At 35.4% G+C, this 22,537-nt stretch overlaps 1 protein-coding gene across 3 annotated transcripts in view; it reads right to left on the bottom strand.

Annotated features, from left to right (window-relative positions):
- Xirp2 (xin actin binding repeat containing 2) overlaps window positions 1–22,537 on the bottom strand; it is a 71,776-nt gene that overhangs the window by 32,907 nt on the left and 16,332 nt on the right. The window contains exons 2-3 of one of the 3 annotated variants that reach the window (XM_047544782.1): window positions 13,661–13,809; window positions 8,786–8,926 (exon numbers count right to left, since the gene is read on the bottom strand). In XM_047544782.1, coding sequence (XP_047400738.1) covers window positions 8,786–8,926; window positions 13,661–13,717 — 198 coding nt within the window. In that variant the 5' untranslated portion in view covers window positions 13,718–13,809. The remainder of the gene's footprint in view (window positions 1–8,785; window positions 8,927–13,660; window positions 13,810–22,537) is intronic. The other 2 variants (XM_047544783.1, XM_047544784.1) reach the window with 2 other exon arrangements.

Here is a 22,537-nt window from a genome sequence, read left to right as displayed (position 1 = left end):
CCACTGAGGCCCTGAATTCCTGAGAAACAGGACCAGGACACTCTTCCTATGTTAATATTCCTAAACCCATTGAAGACACGAAGAACATTAGTTCACTTAGTTTTATATGAAAGCAGAAAAGGAACTGATGTTCCATCAATGTACTATACAAACTACCCTATTAACCAAGAAGATGAAATTTTCACAAAAGACCCAGGACAATGTTTGCCCTTGTCTGCACAGTGTGGGGTGAAAATGAGTTTCCTTTTATTTATAATGATATACTAGAATGGCCTGTGGTGTTCCTACTGGAGAGGGAGGAGTGAACCCTGTATGCACCAGCAGAGTAACTCATATGCCAACAGGTTCTGTAGCAAGAAGCTGAAAGGGCACATTGCAAAGGGACATGACTGAGACTTTATAGTCACACCCTAGCAGGCAGTAAGCAATTACCACTAACCTCATTTGAGGACAGAAGAGGTTGAGATTACAGTGTGTGACCATAAAGTAACGTGATTGATGTTAGTGGATCACAGAAGACAGTCTTATATTTCATGAGCGCACCTTATAACCCAGGGAAAGATCACACATTGGCTTAGTTATGTAAAAAACCAGGCAACTATGAGAATCTGTCATTTAATATGGTTTTTCACTTAATAATTAAGTAAAACTCTTTGTCTATCACAAAATATCATTGATTAGAAATATCAAAGGTAAAAACTTGAGACATTAAGTATATAGATTGTATAATCCTATTGAGATAATTTTTAATAAAATATTGCAAAAATGAATTTAATTCCTGGAGTATCAATGTAATAACTGAAATTTAATAATTTCATTGGTTATTTCTAATCTAATTAGGTAGTTTATTATGTTTTAACATATACCTAGAAAATTTTAAGCATTTAACTATTTATTTATAATGTCCTAATATATCATATATATGCACAAATTCCCTATTTCAATATATCTACCATTAACAAAAGTGTTAAATGGAGTTGGGTACCCATGAATTGATTATTTGACCCATGAATTGATTGCTGATATTCATGATTTTCACCATTTCTTTAAAACCCTGCATTCTTCCCAGTCTTGTGTTCTATTCTTGGGTTGCAATACACATCTCAAGAGAAATGATCACAAGAACAGAGAAGCCCTGTGGTGAGAAGGATAGAGGGAGGTGGACAGGGGACAGGCCTTAGACCTGAACTAAGAGGGAAGTGGTCAATTCTGGGATAACAAATCTTAGCTCAGATTTGCATTGCCATGTTCACTGCTGAATATTAGAATCACCTGAAGAGCTTTAAAATTCCCTGATCTCTGACCATACTACAGAACAATTAAACTAGAACTACCCAGGCTGCCCTCATGGAAACAAACTTAGATACCCAGAGCTCCCACCCAGATTCCATGACCCACCCCAACAGTAAGTAGAAGATTCTAAATCCTTTCAGGGTTAGGGTAGGGGTAGGAGGAGATGTGTCAGGCAGTCTGAAAAGATGCCCTGCTTCTGGCCCTGAGAGATGTGGGAACCCAAAGACAGAACTTACTGGGACCCACTACCAACTTCCCTGGGCTTCAACCTGCAGAGAGAGCCTGCAGTAAAGGAGGTAGAAGGGTTTTGTAAGGAGGATGGGCTGCATTTCTAGACAGATTAGTTCCATGTAGGCTAAGGGAGGCAAGGGAAGAGCCTGTGGTTTGTTGAGTTTATAGAGAACGTCTTTTTACCTTTCATCCTGAGAAATACAAGCTCTCATGTGGTTAGGTTTGTGGTTTTGCTTTTGTTTTCTCCATAGTAAGTGCAGCTAATTTGTTTCACAGCTCGAGCAAGGAAAAATTTCACAAAATATAATTTGATGTATTTAGTTTCTGTAAAAATAGTATGGGATTCTGCCATGACCTGCAAAGCTACAGGAAGATGGATATGGGTAAGAAGGAGGAGACCAGAGATGGAGAAACTGGAGAACCAGCCTCAAAGGATTCAGGCAAGAGGAACATGAACACAGATTAGAGAAGCAGTAGTGACGTGGGCATCCATGATCACGATAGGACAGTTCTGAAGGCAAAAGTGGAGGAAAAAAGTCAATTTACTTAACATGCATCTACAAACCCAAAATGGGATCAGAATTTACATGTTCACTTCTTTCTAAATTGAAAGAAATCCGAGTTAGAATGTAGAGCAAGGCTGGTTAGCTCTGTGGCATAGTCAGGAACTGAGACGCTTAGTTAATAAACAACTTCAGTCAACTGAATTCTGCAAAAAGCAGCCCCGACCAATCCAGTCACGTGTATGTTGCAGATAATCATTGGCTGAGGCTATTGTGCTTTATTTAGCAAACACTTTGAGTTCTGACTCTGAGTCAGTATTAAAAAGTTAATCTTATTGTGTTCTTCTCATTGCCAAGGTCCAGTCAGCCACAGGCACTGAGAAAGAGCTGTGGTGGATAAACAGATTAAAGGACTGGGTCTGGAAGAAGAAACAGTGGAAGATTTGCTGTTAGAGTTTTAATTTTTCACATAGTGAACCTGTTATATCTTGCCTGTTGATGAGACTTATTTATGTGCCTCTTGAGGACGAGGTGTGTGCTGTTTCCGTTTTCCTGAGACAGAGCTTTGACTTGCTCTGACCATGTAGCCAGTGGAAGGTTAGTGTATTCTCTGGCCTATCTGGAGAAAGGTTGGGAAGATTTCCTCACTTGTGTCAAATGAAAATAAATGATTCTCTGGTAAATAGAAACCCTTATATCTTAGCATTTGTACATAATGGTCTTGTATATTGAACAAACACTTGCTGTATTTTTGGAAGACAATTGTAGAAATATATCTATCTTGACTATTCCAACTGCACAAACCATAAAATGTCATGAGGTAGTTTCTTCCCCTTACAAATTCTTTTCTTTTTCTTCCATACATCAACTAAAATGTGCTGAGAAACCACAATTTCCAAGACACTAGCTTCAACACTAGTAGAAATGAAAAAAAAAAAAACAAACCCTCAATTCTTCCTCTTTCCCTCATTTACTCAAGTAGTATAGCCTCTTCAATTTATATATTAATTATAAAGTATTTTATTCTCAGTATATTTTGTTACAATTCTGTGAATAAAGCAGTCTTCAAAAAGTAAACTCTACATAATTCATATGCTTACACTTAAAAAACACAAAATTGCTTTCACAGTGGCAAACAGGACCCCATATACCTGTGCAGAGTATGTTTATGTGTCTTCCTCTCCTCAACCTTCTTAGAGGTCCAACTCATCTTCTTATTCTCAGAGATGAGGTTAAGCATATTTTTTTCAAAAGAAGACCCATTATCATAATTTTAAAAATATGCACTATATTGCTGACTACTCCAGTGTAACCTATGTCCAAAGCATGTATAGGTATGTTCATTTTAAGCAAATTTCTAATTATTTATGAAGTTTCTAAGAAATTATCATTTCCCAGAGCTAAAGAAAGTACTGGAAAGAATGCTAAGGTGTGAGGCTCAGAAAAATGCAGACCTTCTTTGTCTTTTTACATATATTTAAAGTTCCTGTGAATCATATTCTAAACTGAGAGTAGGTACCACTTGATTATGCTCTCTCGATTTTAATGGCAATACTATTGATGACAATAGCCAATGTTTACTGAATAATTAATACATGCCAGATGTTATACTAAGATTTTCATGGACCATATCGTTTTATTAGTAAAGTGACCCCGTTTCATCATTTTACAGGAGAGAGTAGGTTGTGCCCTTGTTTGAATACTTGTCCCCTCCAAACACATGTTGAATTTAACTACCAGCATAATGGTATTGGCAGATGGGACCTCCATGAAGTGTTTAGATCATGAAGGATTTACCTTTATGAATGTAGTGAATCTCTCTCTCTCTCTCTCTCTCTCTCTCTCTCTCTCTCTCTCCTCCCCCTCCCCCTTTCTGCCATGTTAAATGATACAGTATGAAGACCCTAGTCAGATGCTGGAAGCTTCACACTGGATTTTCCCACTGCCATAACTGTAAGCCAAAACATTTTTTGTTCTTTATAAATTACCCAGTCTGTCCTATCCTGTTATAACATAACAAAAATACTAAGATAGGTGACTAACTCAGGGGTTGATAACCCAGGCTGTCTGACTCTGGAACCAGAGGGCTAACCATTATTCTAGACTGCTTCATTTATAATGTAAGTTATAACGGTAATCTAAAAATAGTGCACACAATTAATATACAATACAATCCACAAGACACTAACTTGTGGATTAGACACATTCTTGGTTGTAACCTTGTGTGCTGATAGCAATCTAGGTCAGATTGGAGCTGTTAATAGCAATCCGTGACCTTGAACAGAGAAGTATGTGGCAGAACCTAAAGGTAGGTTTAAAGCACATATAAGAAACACTTTGCAATGTGGATTTAGTTGATAAAAATATATTTAGTTTGCTAGAAAATAATTATAGGTCACCTTTAAAGAGTCTAAAACACACAGATGTCAGATTATATCTGTCACAAGCTGTCGAAAATGTTTTCTATCGACCTAAAATTGTCCAGGGATTGTTCCAAATCCACATAATCTTTCAGAGTACGAATGTTTACATTTGGATTTTTTGTAACGGCAGATGCAGGTGGAAAGATACATACTGTCACCCAGCACATCAGAGTGGGCGGCAGGGTGAAGGTCAGGGATGCTTTCGACTCTTGACATGGATTCAGTGCAGCAATTTCTTATGAAAGCAATTACCTAAGCGCTGGATTGCACTGATTACTTCCAAAATGTTTGGAGCTCCATCTGCTCTTTCCTACTTAAGCCACTTAAAAAGAAAAAAAAAAAAAAAAACAACTTCAGAAAAGAAGAGCCTGCCAGGGCTTCACAATTAATACGCAAAGAGCTTCTTAGTACTGCATAAGGATGGGGGAAGGAAAATCAAGAGGAAATTCACATAAGAAGATGAAAGTCAAAACTTGTGTGTGAGAAAAAGGCACAAAAAAAGTCTTAGACTGCTAATGGGTTCAAAGTTTCTTTTGAGGGGGGATAGAAATGTCTTAAAAGTAGATTGTGATGACCTTGCAATCTAGTATGTAAATCTTAGTATGCAAACATACTAAGCAGTCAAGTTGTAGTGATAAAGGAGGTGCATTTTATGGTGTGTAAATTGTATCTTCACAATGCTGCTAAATAAGGAAAATGAAGAAGGGAAAAAAATAAAAAAGGAAAAAAGTCCTAAATATACCAGAGAGAAGCCACAGAATGAGCAAGTGAAAATGAACTCAGGAGAGAGACAATGGCAGTTTCACACGCATAACACATTTATTCTAATATCTGCTCCAGGATATTTCAAGACCTCTGTTGAGGCTGGGAGGACGGATTACTAAATGTTCCTGCCAAATGGAGACTGCTGTAGTGAGTGGATTAAGAACATCCCTCTCAAGTGATCCTTTGCATAGTCTAGCTTTAAAAGTCTACTGGTTTGGTTTTCACTGGCACAGAACAGTGAGAATTCAATCCTAAGACAAAATAAAAAGCAATGCTAGTATGATATTTCTAATCTAAATATCAACAGGAGACATATTGAGTGGCTTAAAATAGCTTAGAAATAGTTGGATGTCCTCCCTATCTTCTGGAAGCAGTGACAGCTGTTTTGAAAAGCAGAGCTTAAATAACTAATACCAAGAAGTGCTAGTACTAACCAGTAGGGTAACCTAGTCAAGAGTTCCCACCCTATTCTTTTAAGAAACTTAATTTATCTCACCACTTCCCCACCACCCCAGGAATTCCAGAATGTTTCCTATGTCTAACTTTCAAACAGAAGCTTCACAGGCCAGCAATGACATTGCTAGCTGTTAAAGAGGCAGAACCATAAAGTATAAATCTAGAATGTATGTAAATGGGACATCGGTCTGCTTAAAACACCTGGCATCAGTGAATGTGCCTATATCTTATATCCCCCTCCTTTAAAACCCTCTTTTCAGTAAGTATAAAACATTCTGAGCCATCAGCAAACAGAAGGGGCTTTTAATCTCAGAGATAGCTTAATTTTCAAACCTTGTTTAGGCCAATTTCTGATCTCCCAGACAAACTGTAACCAAATAGTCATCTAATTACCTTGAAACACCTGATTCTAATAAGTTAGGAAGGAATGAGACAGATTGTATTTAATTATTACACTTTATGAAATTATTACTAATTGTGACATTAAATGTTGTCAGAAATCCAAAACAAATGTTCTCTGAACTCAAACTTGACTTCCAAATTAGTATTGGTTACTGTATGTCAACAAAATTAGTATATATATTTTTTGTCCAGAGACAGAGTTAGAGAGATAGAACACAAGTACTTGGAATAAGCAAAGAGATTGAAAACACTGAGTCAATAGTATCTGAACAGAATTTAACTACCTGTCTTTACCAGCAAATGTCATTCCTCAATACCTGCTAATAAAACAAGTAATTTTTAGAATGCATTTATATAGCTTAAAAAGTTTAAACAAATATGTAAGACAATTATTTTTACACTCACCCCTAAAATTTGGCATTTATCTCAAATTTTCAATGAGGATTATAAGTTAAAGTCTTTTCTTAAAAGTGTGACTTATTTTCTTTCATTTTCTCACAGACTTCTGCATACAGTGGGTATTCAATAAATGGTGTTTACCAGTTTAGGTGTAGCTATGATTCCTTTATGTCATATTTATGTTGCATTGCAGTATGGTTTAAGTTCATTCATTCCTCAGGAAATTACCAGGTAAAATTTCGTGGTAAAAATATATGTATATATTTTTTGTTTGGTTTGTTTTCCCCCATCATATATTCTTTGTTGACAAACATATATGGAAAACTTTCTCTTAGGTAAATAAGATGCAGAAGTCTAAACCAATCAGCTTGCTCTGGTCCTAGCAATTTGTTCAAGAATGAGCATGTATGTTCCATTCAGAGCCTGTTAAGTGCTCTAAGCTTTTCCCGTGAAAAGGACACAGTCTTTCTTTGCATATCACTATTTCAAGAAAGCTGGATGAGAACCGGGTCAACCCAGGGGAAGTAAGACTGGGTAGTTAAGAAGAAGAAATCATGTGGTTTGCAAAATTCTCCAAAATTTAATAATTGAAGAGTTGGTTCAAGACAGCTGATACACCACTGGAGATTCAATCCAATCTCCTATAAGATTGCAGTTTTATGAACTTTTGTTCACACTGAATTGTCTGCTTACATTGTGAACAATGTTCCTTAAGCCACTTTCCCTGGAATTTTCTGTCTTTTGCACTATTAAAGAGTCTTAATTAATAACAAGCTTTAAAGATAATGAGATACTTTTACATAAGTTGCTCTTTCTCATATTAGATCCTGCAACAGACCATGAGATAGGCAAATCACTTAGCAGCTTCCCTTTCTTACTCATCTGAAATTGAGGCTTGAGGGGGTTATGAATTTGGTCCATGTAGTACTGGTTACATAATTTGCCAGATCCAGTGCAAAATGAACACGTGGGATCCTCTGTTCAAAAGTTATTGAGAATTTCAGGATGGAGACAGTTGAGTGTTAAATTAAGGCAAGGCCCTTCTAAACATGGAAGCCAGTGCAACTGCAAATAACCCACATCCATAAGTGGCATGGATCTATGTACTTTGCAAGTAGCAAGAGATGTTGTGTGAATGCAAATTCCAAAGACCATAGTCCTGGTGTCTATCACCCTGCTTCCCTACACAGTAAAGGATCTGTCAATACATTATGATACTTCTATGGAGAATTTGTTAGTTAAATTGTGAACATAATTATATTTTGTACTGTTGACAGATTTAAAGTAAACACACATCTCTACACTTGATTCACTCCTATGTTGTAGATTACAGGGAGACCCACTCTGACTTTCTTATGGATATTCTGTTTCCTTAGGCAACATTAGAAAGAAATATGGCCACAAATTTATTGAACTAGCTATATTGCACATATTTCACTTGCCAAAAAAGCTAAAACAAGAAAACAAATACTAGTTTACATGTTAAGTTCTTGATTATTCTATCTGAAGCACTCTTCTCCCTCTCCACACACACCACTCAACTTCATCACTTTTAAACATTTAGGCAATTCTATATTTCCTGTGGATTTTAAAAAGGAACACACAACCATTACAAAATTTCATACCCAAGTTACTTCCTTCCTCATGGAAAATGAGGCCTGAGTACAGCTGTTTATGGTGAAATTATGATTTTTCCAAGTGCTGAGCTCTGTCTGATGAGTTTTATTATTTAGACTCTCACATTCAAAAATCATTATGTCTCATGAAAATATTTGGTGATATATGATAATGAAGTAATGAAATGGGTAGAAATTTATATAACATTTAGAAGTAGCATTATGAGGTTTTATGTAACATCTGGGTTCAAACTACTCAATTTTTGATAATTTTAAAGAAAACAAAAAATATTTCCCACAACAAATAGCTGAATAATGCTTCACTTTTAATCTATGCAAACAACTGGCAGATAGTTTGTCATGAATTATAACCTAGAAGCAGGGGCTCAATACAAACACTGTTCTCAACATTTCTGTTTACTTTTTGACTAACCTGGGCTGTTTAATCTTCATTTATGTCTGAGATGTGAGAGTCTAAGAGGGAATATTTCAGCATGGCTCATGTGGCAAAATGATCCAAGTAAATAAATCAATACATTGACACGTGTTAAAGATGATTTTTTTCTAAAACATTTTAAAATAACAATTTTAAAACATGAGTTATGAAGATAAACCTACTGTCAAGAATGCAGGATTCCTGCCTTGGTGAGAACAGTTCAAGCACACATGATGTACCCACCACCCACAGTGGCCTTACCTGCTCAGATCTGTTCTGGTGTTGATACTGGTACTGAGAAAAGGTATTACAGGAAGAAGAAATATTTTTGTCCTTCTCAAATTGTTTCTTCACCTTGGCCAAACCACCAGGCACTGTGCACATTTCTGATTCCTCCATCATCTAGGATGATTTAAGAAAAAGGCAAATTCAACTTTTTATCTGCATGGGATGAGATTCTTGGGGCACTTTATTTTTTTAACAGTTGACAAGTATTGATGGGTGGTATATTAAAAAGATATTAGCACACAGTTATTTCAGCAGGCTTTTACTTAAAACCTCAATACAAATAGTCACTCTCTAAGTTGTTATCTCATTGATCAGTCTTGATATACCCTTGGAAGACTTTTCAAAATATGGAATTAATTCTCCTTCTTTCAGATAAATTTTAATTTCTGGAGGTGAGACCTATTTTTTTTTTTTCTCCAGGGATACAATTAGGTTTTGTGCATGCTAGGTAAGTGCTCTACCACTAAGCTACACACCTAATCCCTTGGCCTATGAGAATGTCTTTCATTAATAATATACAATGTAGTGGATATGAGAATAATAAATTCAATTTTGACCAAAATAAGGTTTTCATTAAAATCCCAAATACCTCTATAGGTAACACATTATTCAGAAAAATTATAAAAATCATTTTTATTCAGTTCAAAATTTTTAAAAATTATCAAATAGGAACCAAACAAAGAATCTTAGATTATCCTTTATGTAAAAATATTAATTGGTAATAATAAAAACTGCTAAGTCACAGCATTAGAATGATTTTTCTGTATCTTCATGTGTATTCTGTCAGTTAATGCTTCTCAATATTCTGTGAGATATGGACACCTATTATCCATATTTTAAAGTAAGGAAATTGTGGTTTGGGAAATAAAATAGCTTGTTAAATTCTTTTAGCTAGGACAAGAGTGTTAGCATTGACGTTTGCATCACATCAGCCTGTCTTAATCACTAGCCTTAAAGAATGGGCAGGAAAACAGCAGCTTCACCATGTCAGGGTTGGCACATCCCAGGTCTCATCTCTGAGCATTGGTATGAAGGGTCCTGGCATATCCTTGCCATTCGACAGATGAATAAATAGATTCCAATACATATCACTGAAGGAAACTTGAAGAGCCCTAATGGGTCTTGTTGGGTCTTCAGCCCCATCAGGAAGTGTAGAAGTAGCTTAGGGCCTTTGGTTTTGATGATTCAACACATTCCAGAGCCCAGAAGGCACTCAAACCCAGATGGGATGACTACTTTCCAGCAAACAGACTTCATGCCAATCCTCCTCCAGGAAGCTTCCAGTTCTGCTTGCAGCTGGGAGGAGACTCAGCAACACTTCAAACTAGAGCGGGTCTCCTGAGGTCTGGTCCAGTCCTGACATAACCCTGAAAGCCCTGAGACCTTGAAATTGAACCCTGGTGAGTTGAGGTTCCCATACTATGGACTGTGGACTCCTACATTTCTGGGTTCCTGGAATCTTTACCCAAATATATAATTTCTCAATACTAAAAATACAGCATCTATCTTGGGGTTTGAGTTTCCCATATGCCAGAATGTTGGATAATTAATATTCATCATTATCTGAATTAGTAGCAAATACTCAAGTGGTTGCATTGCTGAGTTAATACCTTTCCCCACTTTTGTGGACTATTATGTATTTCAGAGTACTGTGGGAAGAAGAGATATGATTATATATTTCTATGTACTAGATATATATGCTATTGAATTCTGTGACACATTGTTAGTCCTAATGAATTACTGCTGTTTGAAATACACATGAAGGTAGTGAAAGATATGGCATCTCTTTTGAATTTAAGAGAAATAGAAGAGTCAAAGTCACAATATTTCTTTTACCCCACTGCTATTTAATTTACATAAATGACTGCGTAGATCATATACAAGTAATATATCAGTATTATAGAAATTCAGGTAATTATTGTGAAGAAGGACTTCACTGTTTCAAATAACTATAAACAGTGTACAAATCATGTGCAAATTATTCTGACTTCAGTAATTATGTCAATGACTGGATACTCTCCCACTAAATGCATTTTCAAAAAAATTTCAGTTCCCATCCAGACAGGTTGCCTCCTATCTTCCAAATAGATTAAAGGTTATATGTTGTCATTCCTTTCCTTTCAGCATTGTGCATTGACCTTAGACCATGCAAAGTTCGAACAGTTGATTATTTTTTATAGCTGTATTCACCCTACCCCTGCTGGCCCAGGTACTCATACGACAACTGCAGCTGCTCATCTACCCAAGTGAGATAAAACCTCCAAGATGTGGGTAGTGTGGTGCTAAGGTTTCCTTGATCTTAGCTTATGGAGGAAAGTCTACACATGTGAGATGGTTGATTTGCTCAAGTAACGGTCTGTGGTCAGAGGTGGAGGGGCACCTCTTGCTCAGCTGAGGATCATTCCTGTGACTTTTACCTTGCTCAGCACCATGTTCTAAATATCCTCTCTAACCCATGTTAATATTAATGACCACATAACTGAGACTGCTCTGTGATGAAATTTTTTAGGTTTACTATTATTCTACGTTTCTTATTCTTTGGCTTGGATATCAATGTGGAATCTATTAGCTATGTCGATAATAAGAAGTTCATTTAAATATGTAATGCTCAAACCTGGGGAAATATACTAGATAGCTATGAATTTTGTTTACAAAGAACTGCCCACAGGTTATAGAACCTGATAAAAATAACATCATTTTGGGATTGGACAGTGAGTCTAATTCTAATCCCGACAAAACTTGGAGTTAAAGTTCCCTGAATCTTCTTTATTTTTAAAATAACTGGAAATAGTAGTATCTTTCTCACAGGTTTGTTTAGAGTGTTAAAATAGAAAAAAGAAATAAAAACACACAGCACAGAATCTAGCATTTTTAACCCATTGCTGAACAAACATTACTTCCTCTTTTTCTTCAAGGGGTTTCTGCAGACCACACGTGACTTTCATCTAAGACCCAGCAAATGCCATCTGACTTAGTGTAAGACAAAGGGAAGCAAAGGGAAACCAATGTTTGGCAGCTAACTCTGCACGAATGAAATGCATAGGATTCGTTTTGGGTCTGAATCTATGACTTTCAGATTTTATACCTAAAATATTTCAGTTAATTGTGTAGACATCAGTTATGGGCAGTTTCCATGATTTTTTCTTTTTCTGGTGTGTGTAAGGGATTGAACAAGCCTTTGATGCAACTGACTAAACAAGGCAGTTATTTTACCTTGCTTTACATATTTATCAGGATTCCTATAAGATTATGTATGTACTATTCTTATCACAATATTTGTTAATAGGGTATTTTAGGGGCAAAGAATACTTTTTTTTTGTATGAAAGGACAAAGTTGAATCCAATTAAAAGATTACCAGATTCAAAAAATAACAAATTGACCTTGGTTTCCTTACTACCTAATTGCATAGTCTCCTCAAGTAATTTTCAGTCAGTGTTTTGGCATGTAAAATTGGCATAAAGGAGGACTATTAAAGTCCTTATGCATAGACAACTTTCAGATTGTTGTTAATTTTTTCATTGTTGTATTAAATAATAGACTAATTTACCTATGTGCTCCTTTTAAACACTCTTTTTTTTTGCACCAGAAAGATACAAATCATACATGATACCAAATTATTTTATGACATATTATCTGAGTACCTGGAAGGATTAAAATCTTCATAAATAAAAGGTTGATTACTAAACAATCAGTCTTTAATCAGGTGATTTCAAGATCCACTGTTTTCCCAAGAATCATTTCTCCAATTTAAACTATTTGTATGGAAGTTCTGAATATCCAGCAGGGGGCACTCTCTAAGAAGACTGGTAGGAGGCATTGTAATGCTACTATTTGTTTTGGAAGCCAACTAGTTACTTATGTCACTTCTGAACATTCATTCCAAATATATGCTGTGTCTAAAATGTACTTTAATGACTATGTAAAAACTTAAATGCCATCTAGAATTGCAATATTGTTAATGAGCTTGGCACAGTCAGTCTTGTATCTAAATAATTTGTAAAGAATGTTAAGAGCAGCTATTTTAAAATACTACTTTTGGGACTAATTCTCTCTCTCTCTCTCTCTCTCTTTCACATAAACACACACACACACACACACACACACACACACAACTTGGCTAATTTGGAGATTGTAATTATAAAAGAAATTCTTATATTCCATTAAGCTGAAGAGCAAAAAATACAGAATCCAACAAATTCTTTTGACTATGGCTTTTTTATGTGTTGGCTCTAAAAATTGGTGGTCTTACTGAATCTTGCAGTTTCTTATAATCATAATTGGTTTAGCAGAGTGCCTACATTGCTAATCTCTCTCATTTCTATGTTGATTAAGCCTCTCCTAATGGATTTAGTGCATACAGAGAAAAGCAAAAGAAATTATACAGCCGGAGAATTTAAATGAACCGTATATGAGACCAAGGAGGGCAGCAATACAAACCCACATTATTAAAATTTGAAATTAATTCCCAACCTTCCTGAGGAGAATAGCTATAGGTTAAGTGATAATGATGACAATAATAACACATTTATACCGTGCCTTCTGGCTTACACATAAATTATCTCCTTGATTTCTCACCAAGACCCTATGTGGTAGATGATTATTCCCATTTTCCAGTTAAGGAAACTGAAGCTCAAAAATGGGTTAAGATAGTAGTTCAAGTTCATGCAACCAATATGTAGCAGAACTGAAGATTTAATTCAAATGATCTGAATTTGATGTGCACTGTTTTTGTCCTCTTTGGACTTCATTCCAGTTCCTAATAGTATTCTTGTCTTGCAAATGTAAGGAGGGGGTCTGGACCTACAGCAAGCACATTGTCTAATACAGAATCATCAAAAGCAGCTTACGTTAGCTGAGAAGCTGCGGCAGTCCCCCCTGGAAACAGCTGCCTGGTACCTTGCCATTCGCTCCTTCAGGGAGACCACCTGCTGCAGATCCGAAACACCCTCACTCCCCGAAGCACTGTCTTCTGCAGGCTTAGTAGGGCCAACAGTTCCTGAAAGCAAATGTAGCATTCTTACTTATGTGTCAGGCTTGAAAAGAGCATAGCGTTACCTTACTTAAAATACTTGGCTTCACAAAACAAACTGCAATGTCACAATATTTTTGATGTTTCATGGTCACCCTCTTTACTTCAAGTTTTGAAGCAATGCTAACAAATGCTTAAATAGGAGTATGTGCTTATATAAACATAAAGAAATCTGTCCCTCCCTCCTACTCCCATATTTATTTTGAAGACAAGTAGCTATTTATTAATAGGTATATAATGTTTATAATGTTAATAATTAACATTCCTCAAGCACCGTGTTGTATTTATGCTACTATAAGAGTATTATCTCATTTATTCCTCTAACAACCTGGTGAGGTAGGTGCTATTATTTTCTAAAATTTATATATGAGAAAACAGAATTTTATAGCAGTTAAAAAAACTTTCCTAGGATCTCATTATTCATAAGGGGCAGATTTGAATATGGTTAGACTAAATCCTTAGCAAGTCTAAAAATTGCTCTTTGCTTCTCTCCTCACCCCTCAACCCTCAAGGAGATACATCTAGCTAAAATATGCACGTGCTGTGAGAATTGTAGACTGTAGGCTTTTGCTTTTATTCATAGAGAAATGTGTTATGTAAGAAAGAAGTAATAGCATCATTAGAAGCAGCTTTGTCTGTCACCCATTTCAGAGTCTGATATTTTCCCATTAAACCATCCTCCTGACAATGCAGCGTAGTAGCAATCACACACCTGGAATCAGTAAATGATTGATGGCAGGATCACAGAATGACGGTTGAGAGAAACAGAAAGATGTAGAGATCAGCTGGTCTAACTGAATCTAACCAAATCCTTTTAGGCATAAGGAATCATCTGCCTAAATATTTCCTTAAGTGAAAGGAACATTAAGATCATCATGGTAATGTGATTCTTTAACATTATTTAGCATATATGCCAGAGCTGGTCTCCAAGTAGGCTTTCTTACTGGATCTAGTGCTCTTGGCTATGTGGACATTCTGCTTGATGGTTTACTATTCACCCTTAGGTGATTTTGATTCCAAAATCATATCAAGGGCTCTTTCTGAGACCAGTGAACTGAATGAGGTACATACAGTGTATGTACCATATGTGTACATATATTATATATATAAATGTATGTACATGTATGTGTGTGTGTCTATATTTATGTATATTCATCTTTCATTCATGCATCCCTTCCTTTCACTTTTAGGGTTGAGAACTTCTGAGACTCAGCAGGTGGGGTGCTTTGGTATACTTTATTATTTTGATTAGTTTGATGTCATAGTAAACCAAGGTCCAAACAACCTTGAATAACAGCCAAGTCATTCCATTCTTTCTCTGTTTCTACTTAGCCTTTAGCCTTCTACACTAACCCATCTTATTGAATTGTTAACCCTTTTAATTGGTGTCTTCAAGGTTTACATAAACAATGGTAGTTGAAATCGCTTCATGACTCAGAAAAAATGAAAAATCATTTGTGTTTTGTCCCCCTCCCTGAGTATTTGGAGATCTATAGAGACTTCTTAGTTAAATAAGCATTTTCATATGTTTTAATTAAAGTTGTAGAAATATGTTAGTATGCCATAAAAATATAAAATATAAAAGAATAACAAGTTGCATTAAATCAACACCATGATTGTATAAAACTAATATGTTCACAAAAAGGTCAGATGTCTTTGAAATTTATCTGTTACCGAAAACATCATATTCACACAGAAGTTCATTCCTCCAGTCAATTCTGATTAAAAAGCAATTCCTGTAAATTGCTGAAAGTTTTTCACATACTAAAGAAAAGGTATCTTTATTTTCCCCATGTGGATTATTTGTCTGCACAGATGAATTCAGTTTATGAATTGTACTGTACTATTTTTTTTAATTTGTTTTAGTTGTCAATGGATCTTTTATTTTATTTTATTTATATGAGGTGCTGAGTATTGAACCCAGGGCCTCACACATGCCAGGCAAGCGTTCTACCATTGAGCCACAACTCCAGCCCTGTACTGTTTTTACTTGGTTGTGAATGAACACTATGTAGTTTCTATTGAACACGATGCTTAAAATTTTTTCACTTTACATATAAATCTTTTTGTTTACTATTTACATATATTGTCATTCTTTTATTATTCTTAATAGAAACTCAAGCTGTTTATTTTTGGTAAAACTTACAGATAGTACTTACTTTTCAAGTATTTAATTCTTATCACATTTCAACCTACTGGAACATTCCCAACGTAATTATTTAAGAAAATAATTGGCCTGAGTATTAAGAGATCTAGATTTCATTGTTTCATAGCTTTTCAGCATCTTTTTCATAGCTTTTTAGTAACTTTTTAATGAAAAAGTTACATTTTTTTTTTTATCTCTCTCTTTCTTTTTCCCACATCAGTAACAACATACTCAGGTAGGATCATAGAGTAGAAAAATCACCTTGAGCCAAATGATTGTATTCCTTATTGTTTTCTGAATTTCCTCAGTCAATGTCTGCCAATATTTTATTGGCAAAACAAGGCAATACTTCTTGCTTAGTCCGTGGCAATACATTGTACCCATGTGTTCTTTACTTGGTGCTGATAACACCTGATATAAATTTTCAGGGCTGACAAGACAGCCCAATCCTTAGGGATGTGTGGGAAAGAAGAGAGTGTCAGGAAGCACCTGAACTCATAATACCTTATTTCAGAAAACTTGATGCAATTGAGTTTGGAGAGCAGTACAAAATGAGTTTTGAATATTTTTTAGGGAGAAAGGAGACAGATGAACAAATAAAGATGCTTGCTGTCAGATAATACTCCTGGAAAAATAGGCAATGAGGAAACTGATCAGTATGCAGATAAGACAGGGAAGTAACAACCCAAAAGGCTAAAGTGATCTATGACAAAGAGAAAGGGAAAAATAAAATTTCAGATGTCTATTTCCATTAGAAAGCATTATAAATATTAATATCACAAAATGATTTTGTTAGAAGTTTCCTGTCCCTGGGATTTATAGGTAATTCATTGTGCAGATGAGTAAACAAAAATACAAGAAGTATAGTGAATCTTCCTGAATCTCTAGAGTTAAGGGGATAACTGTGCTTGGAATCGATCACACGCTAAATAAAGCTTTCATTTGTTTGCATATACAAATGTAATCGTCAATCCACAAAAATATTAATTTTTTGTGTAATAAAATAAATACCATAAAGGAGAAATAACATAAAGAGAGGTACTTGAAAAGAGGTACTGAATGAGGTATATACGTATTTACATACTAAAAGTGCAATCTGTTATGATGACTACTATTAGATAACAAATATAGCAATGTCTTCTATAAGGGTTCTGAGATTTTTAGGGAAATACTTTACATTGTAATTTTTGTAGTATAAGAAGTTATATAACAGGTAAATCCCACTTAGGTTTATTATTTTCTGAAATCACAAGACACTGCGGGACTAGAATTGGGTTTTCTGAAATACCACACATAAGATTTTCTTCTACAGTTTTTGAAAACAAATTAAATCAGTCAATCAATAAATTTGGTCAAGATTGCAGTAATTTGTTATGCCTTCCTGTTTTTTAGTTTGTATGGAGAGTTCATGTTTAAAGCATCTTAAAAAATGCACAGTGGTACAATATTTATAAGCAATATCCTCTCTTTCTTTCTTAACCAATTGTTTACATATCTTCAGTCTGTCACAGAGGAAACTGTGTGGTCACCCTTCTGTGTTTCCTTTTAAGTGATAAAGCAATAGCTCTTAGATGTCAGAGACAGAAAATAATGAGAAATAACCAATGTAATCAATGCACCCTGAAATTTTCTTCTGCTTTTACAAGTTCTATTGTCAAAGAAAGAAAATTTAGGAATCTGCAACGATGAATATTAGGAGACATTTCAAATGGGACATTGATATATCTATTATTAACCATCCTAATCTAGCTGTTCAGGAATTTCGGATTTGGAATTCAATGGTTTATAAAAATGATATGTTCATACCACATTACCTAGTGACAAGCCTATTCTCATATCACATTTAACAGCTATCTAAAATTGTGAAATAAGTTATAAATATGATTTAAAAATCTTCAGAGTCACAATTTGGAAATAAAAATCAACAGCTTGATACATGGAGACAGGGTCAGTGTATTGCCCAGATTTTCAGTCGGAAGCATAAAAATGCCCATGCAAATGATGCCTATTGTGGCAAGTTTCATGAAACCAAGTGCTTTGTCACTCTCTAACTTTAAAGCTTTAAAGTTTCCACCTCAGCACATTTTCTAGTTGCAAATATTTCTTATTGCTTTCAGACTGTGAGAGATACATTCTCAAACCATAGACTTAGATAAAGTTATATGAAAAGGATAACTGTATAACAACACAATGGATGTTATTAGTTGAAAGATAAATACTAAATACTAGGTTGTTTAAAACCGGTTTACTCAGTAGTGTTTAAATTTGTGTGAATAACCTCATTTCTTTTCCCTTTTTCCTTCTGTATGTTGCCTAGGTAAAGGTCTAAAGTAGAAAGTACTTTGAACTTTTAATTTTGTTAATAGACTACTTGCAGTGTCTGAGTGAGGGAGTTATGTTAATGTCTCTTACAGTACGGAACTAGCTGAGGTATATTCAGGAGACAAGATAGCTGTGGAACTAGGGCTAGGAAGATATTTACAAGAATCAAAATGCACATTGAAGGTAGAGAACAGAACAAAGTCTAAGCTACAAGCATTTCACTGTGACAGGAAGTGGAAAGAATAAATATGATTATGATAAAAGAACTATATTGTTGAAAATGATTCTTTATAGATTGAAATTATTTACCTTAACCCAAAAATAAAACTCAAACACACCATTATCTAACAAATGAATAGTTCTATGATGGTGAAACAAAATCCAGACATTCCTAGATACTTCCTTTACAATACTGCACACTAAAGGTAATTAGAGAACCAGGTATCAGTTACTTAAATGTTAGTTCTGTGATCCAAAGAGTTTATATGAATCCACATTGACATCCATAAGAGAAGGCAGCACAAAGTCAAACACAGTCCATTGAATAGCAAAAACACCAAAAAGAAAACAAAGACTCTTAAAATATAATACTTCAACATGAAGGTAGACATTTAAGCAAATGGGTTTGCTATCAAAGTAATCATAGGCCAAACTTCACATTGAAAGACAAAGATAAATGAACACGACCTGATGATATGGGCAAGAAATAAGTCTAAAACATAACAGAATTTAAAAAGAAAATATTGGGTGAAATTATCAGGCAAACTCTCTCTGCTTCCTGATTGGCATGCCCTGAGCTGCCTTCCTCCATAACACCCTTCCACCATGATATTCTACCTCACCTCTGACACAGAGCAATTGTGCCAGAGTTGACTATCTGTGAACTCAGACCTCTGAAAATGTGAGCACTCAATAAACTTTTCTTCCTCTAAAATTCTTCTTTTCAGGTCTTTTGGTTGAAGCAATGATAAAGTTGACTAAAATAATTACAACTTTCCAGGGGAAAGTTCCCCAAATAGTTTTTTATTCATGTAGAAAATCATCCCAAAGAAGCTCAAGTACCATGACTGTTACTATGTGTGATCCTAGCTCCAAGTGTTGATTTAAAACCAATTAATTACTGGCTTGTGCTGCTACTGAAAATATAAATGAAACAAATAAAATTAGGAAGTTAAAAAATTATCAGGAAAATATAAATGAAGAAAAGTTATTGTGGTAATATTCTTTTCAGGCAAACTATTCATAAAAAAGAATTTTACTACATGACATAGGAGGCCAGTCTACTGGTAAAAAATACCATTCCACTATACAGATGTAGCAATGGTAGACCACTACATGCAGATTAGTGCAGTACAGAAACATAGAATGACCATTAGCAATAAGAGAAGAAATTTTGGGGTGACTAACATCTCATTCCATCTTTCCTGAAAAGTTTTCTAAAATACATGATGAGGATAGTATAATTAATGTGATTTATTTAATGTAGTTATTCAGTATAATTAAGTGAACACTGTCAAAAAAAAGCATACAACATATTCACTATCCTCCAGAGCTTATACCTAACTGGAGAGAGACGGGCAATTACAGGTCAATATGTTCCTGGGTTCAGATCAGGTGGGTTGGGAGTCCATAGGGAGAACACAATTCCTCTGGGATATCCATGGGGCAGATGTCTTCCTGAAAGATGGGACATCTGCACTGAATTATGGAGTTGGTCATGTGAACATGCATGTGTAAGAGCAAAAGATGAAGAAAGGATGAAATTGCAGCATTACCAAGAAATTGGATAGTGAAAATTGAGTAATGATTTTGAGGAAAACATCAAGAGATGCTCACCTCGTAGCATATTGCAAATGTAGAACAGGTTGAGAGAAAGTGATGAAAATCTTACAGAAATATGAACAGTATTTATACTCAGAAATATGAGTAATTTATAAAACTATTTCAATTAGATTTTCTGACTATATTAAAATTCAGAGTAGGAGTGTTTTAAACAAAATTTATAGGAGAAAAGGAGAATTGGAAGGGGACAATTATAAAAGTCTTAAGTGTTAATTTTCCATGCACATGGACAGATCAGAAAAAATACTAACATTTTAGAAATATGGATAATGGACTTGAAAGAATGATTTATAAGTGAAAAATAATAGTAAATACATTTAAAGTTCTTTTTATGCGTCAGACATTAATCCATTTAATGATCTCAATCGCCCTATGAGGGAGGGACTATTTTGACTTTTCATCTTCACTTTGCTGCTCCAAGTCAGGTGACTGCTGAACTTCAGAGCTGGGAAGGAAAGCCAGGCAGTTTGACTGGAGGTCCTATGGCTTTACCACAATTCTATGCTACCTCTGAAGAAGCACAAGTGCCCCATCCCCCCAAAAAAATCACCCTCCACAGTTAACAAATGAAGGAAAATTCAGACAACCAAGATGCCTTTGTTGTTGTTGTTGTGAACTGACTCAAATTATATATGCAATAAAAATTTAAAATTCCTAAATGGCTAATCCAGTGCATAATTATGACTTAAGAGAAATTCTAAGTTTTAATGGCAATGTAGGCTGTTTGACAGAAAAAACTATGATTTGTTTTTTTTTCTTTCAAATTTGCTAAAAGCAATTCAAGAAACCTTTATTTAATCCCAACTAAGAAACAGGCAGAACGCACTGGCGAGCCCTATGGGAGCCTGCAAAGCTGAAGAAAGCCTAGATGTCACTTTCAGGAAGGCAAGCCCATTTTTAGTGACACAGCAACAGCCTCGCTATTTTATTCTGGATGTGTTATAAAGAAGTCAACTGTTTAGTACTCAGAAAATTGATTTACAATTAAATTGAGAGAGCAAAGAATTAAATTTTATCAAATCTAAATATATGACCTATGTTGGATTTGTGTGCAGGCTATCCTACCAATAGACATATCATAGGCTCAGAGCCATTAGCAGGAATAAATTTTTCTATAATTCTTAATATTTGCATATCCCTCAGCTAATAAGAAGATTCATGGAGTTTAAACATTCAAAGTGTTGCTGCCAAGTCAAATTTGTAATCAATTTGGGTTTTATATATTCTTATCCTCATTTGAATATTATAAAACCAAGATATAGATGGAGAATAAAATGAAAGGGCAAATGTACAGCACAGTCCTGCATCATTCACAAACCTTAAGAACATGGAGAGGAGGGACGCAGGAATGAGAGGGTGGAAGGGAATGCCATCACAGTGCAAGAGCTATCTGTGGTGTCATCCAGCATCAGATCAGAGTCTGTTTCTTAAAGTGACCTCTCCATGGTCCTGTTCCCCACAAAGCATTGTGTTACCACCTATTACTCTCCCCGCAAATCCATCCATTCATCAGATTACTGTGCTATGCTTTCTTCATTACAAAAGCATATCTCTTATGGTTAAAGAAAAAGAAGAATTAGTTGTTGCTTCCTTACTAACTCTTTCCTAACAGGTACTCTTCTAGTTAAGCAGATACTAGAAGAGATTCTGCAAATCCTGTTGACTAGATTCAGCATTGTGGTAGACAGAAAATCAGTTGAATATATCCTAATTCTCAGAACCTATGAGTATGTTACCTTATATGGCAAAAGGGATTTTGAAGAGGTGAAGAATTTTGAGATGGGAGATTAGCCTGGATTCTCCAGGTGGGTTCACTATAATCACAGGGTCCTTGTAAATGAAAGAGGGAGGCAGGAGAGGTAGAGAGTGAGAACAGGGAAGTGATGACAGAAAAAGAGGAGAGAGGCATATTCTATATTGCTGGATTAAAGGTGAAAGTAATCCCGGAAGCTTCTGGGAGCTAGAAAAGGCAAGGAGACAGATTCTTCTCTAGAGCTGAAAAGAGCACGGCCCGGCCAGCATCTTAATTTTGGTGTGGGGAAAACCCAGATTTGACTTTGAACCCCCAAAACTGTAATATAAATTGTGTTGATTTAATCTTTTGTGTTTGCGGTGAATTGCTGCAGCCACAATAGGAAACTGACATAAGCATTAACTGTACACATATAGTATCTGCCCAAGTCAGAAATTATGACACACTAGATTCTTCTTAAGGCACATTTCAGTTCCAGCTCTTCCAAATCACACAGATACATGTATAGTAACTACTGAAGTTACTCTTTGGGCCTGAAAGAAGAAATATCCACCTATTTATAAATAAGATTAAGGTTAAGTGTCCATTTAGGTCCTAATCTAACAGAACTGCCATTCTGAATTGTAATTACT

This window comes from Sciurus carolinensis, chromosome 3 (genome assembly GCF_902686445.1).
Source record: "Sciurus carolinensis chromosome 3, mSciCar1.2, whole genome shotgun sequence".
In the NCBI taxonomy this organism is placed as follows: domain Eukaryota; kingdom Metazoa; phylum Chordata; class Mammalia; order Rodentia; family Sciuridae; genus Sciurus; species Sciurus carolinensis.
This window is presented reverse-complemented; position numbering and strand designations above follow the sequence as displayed.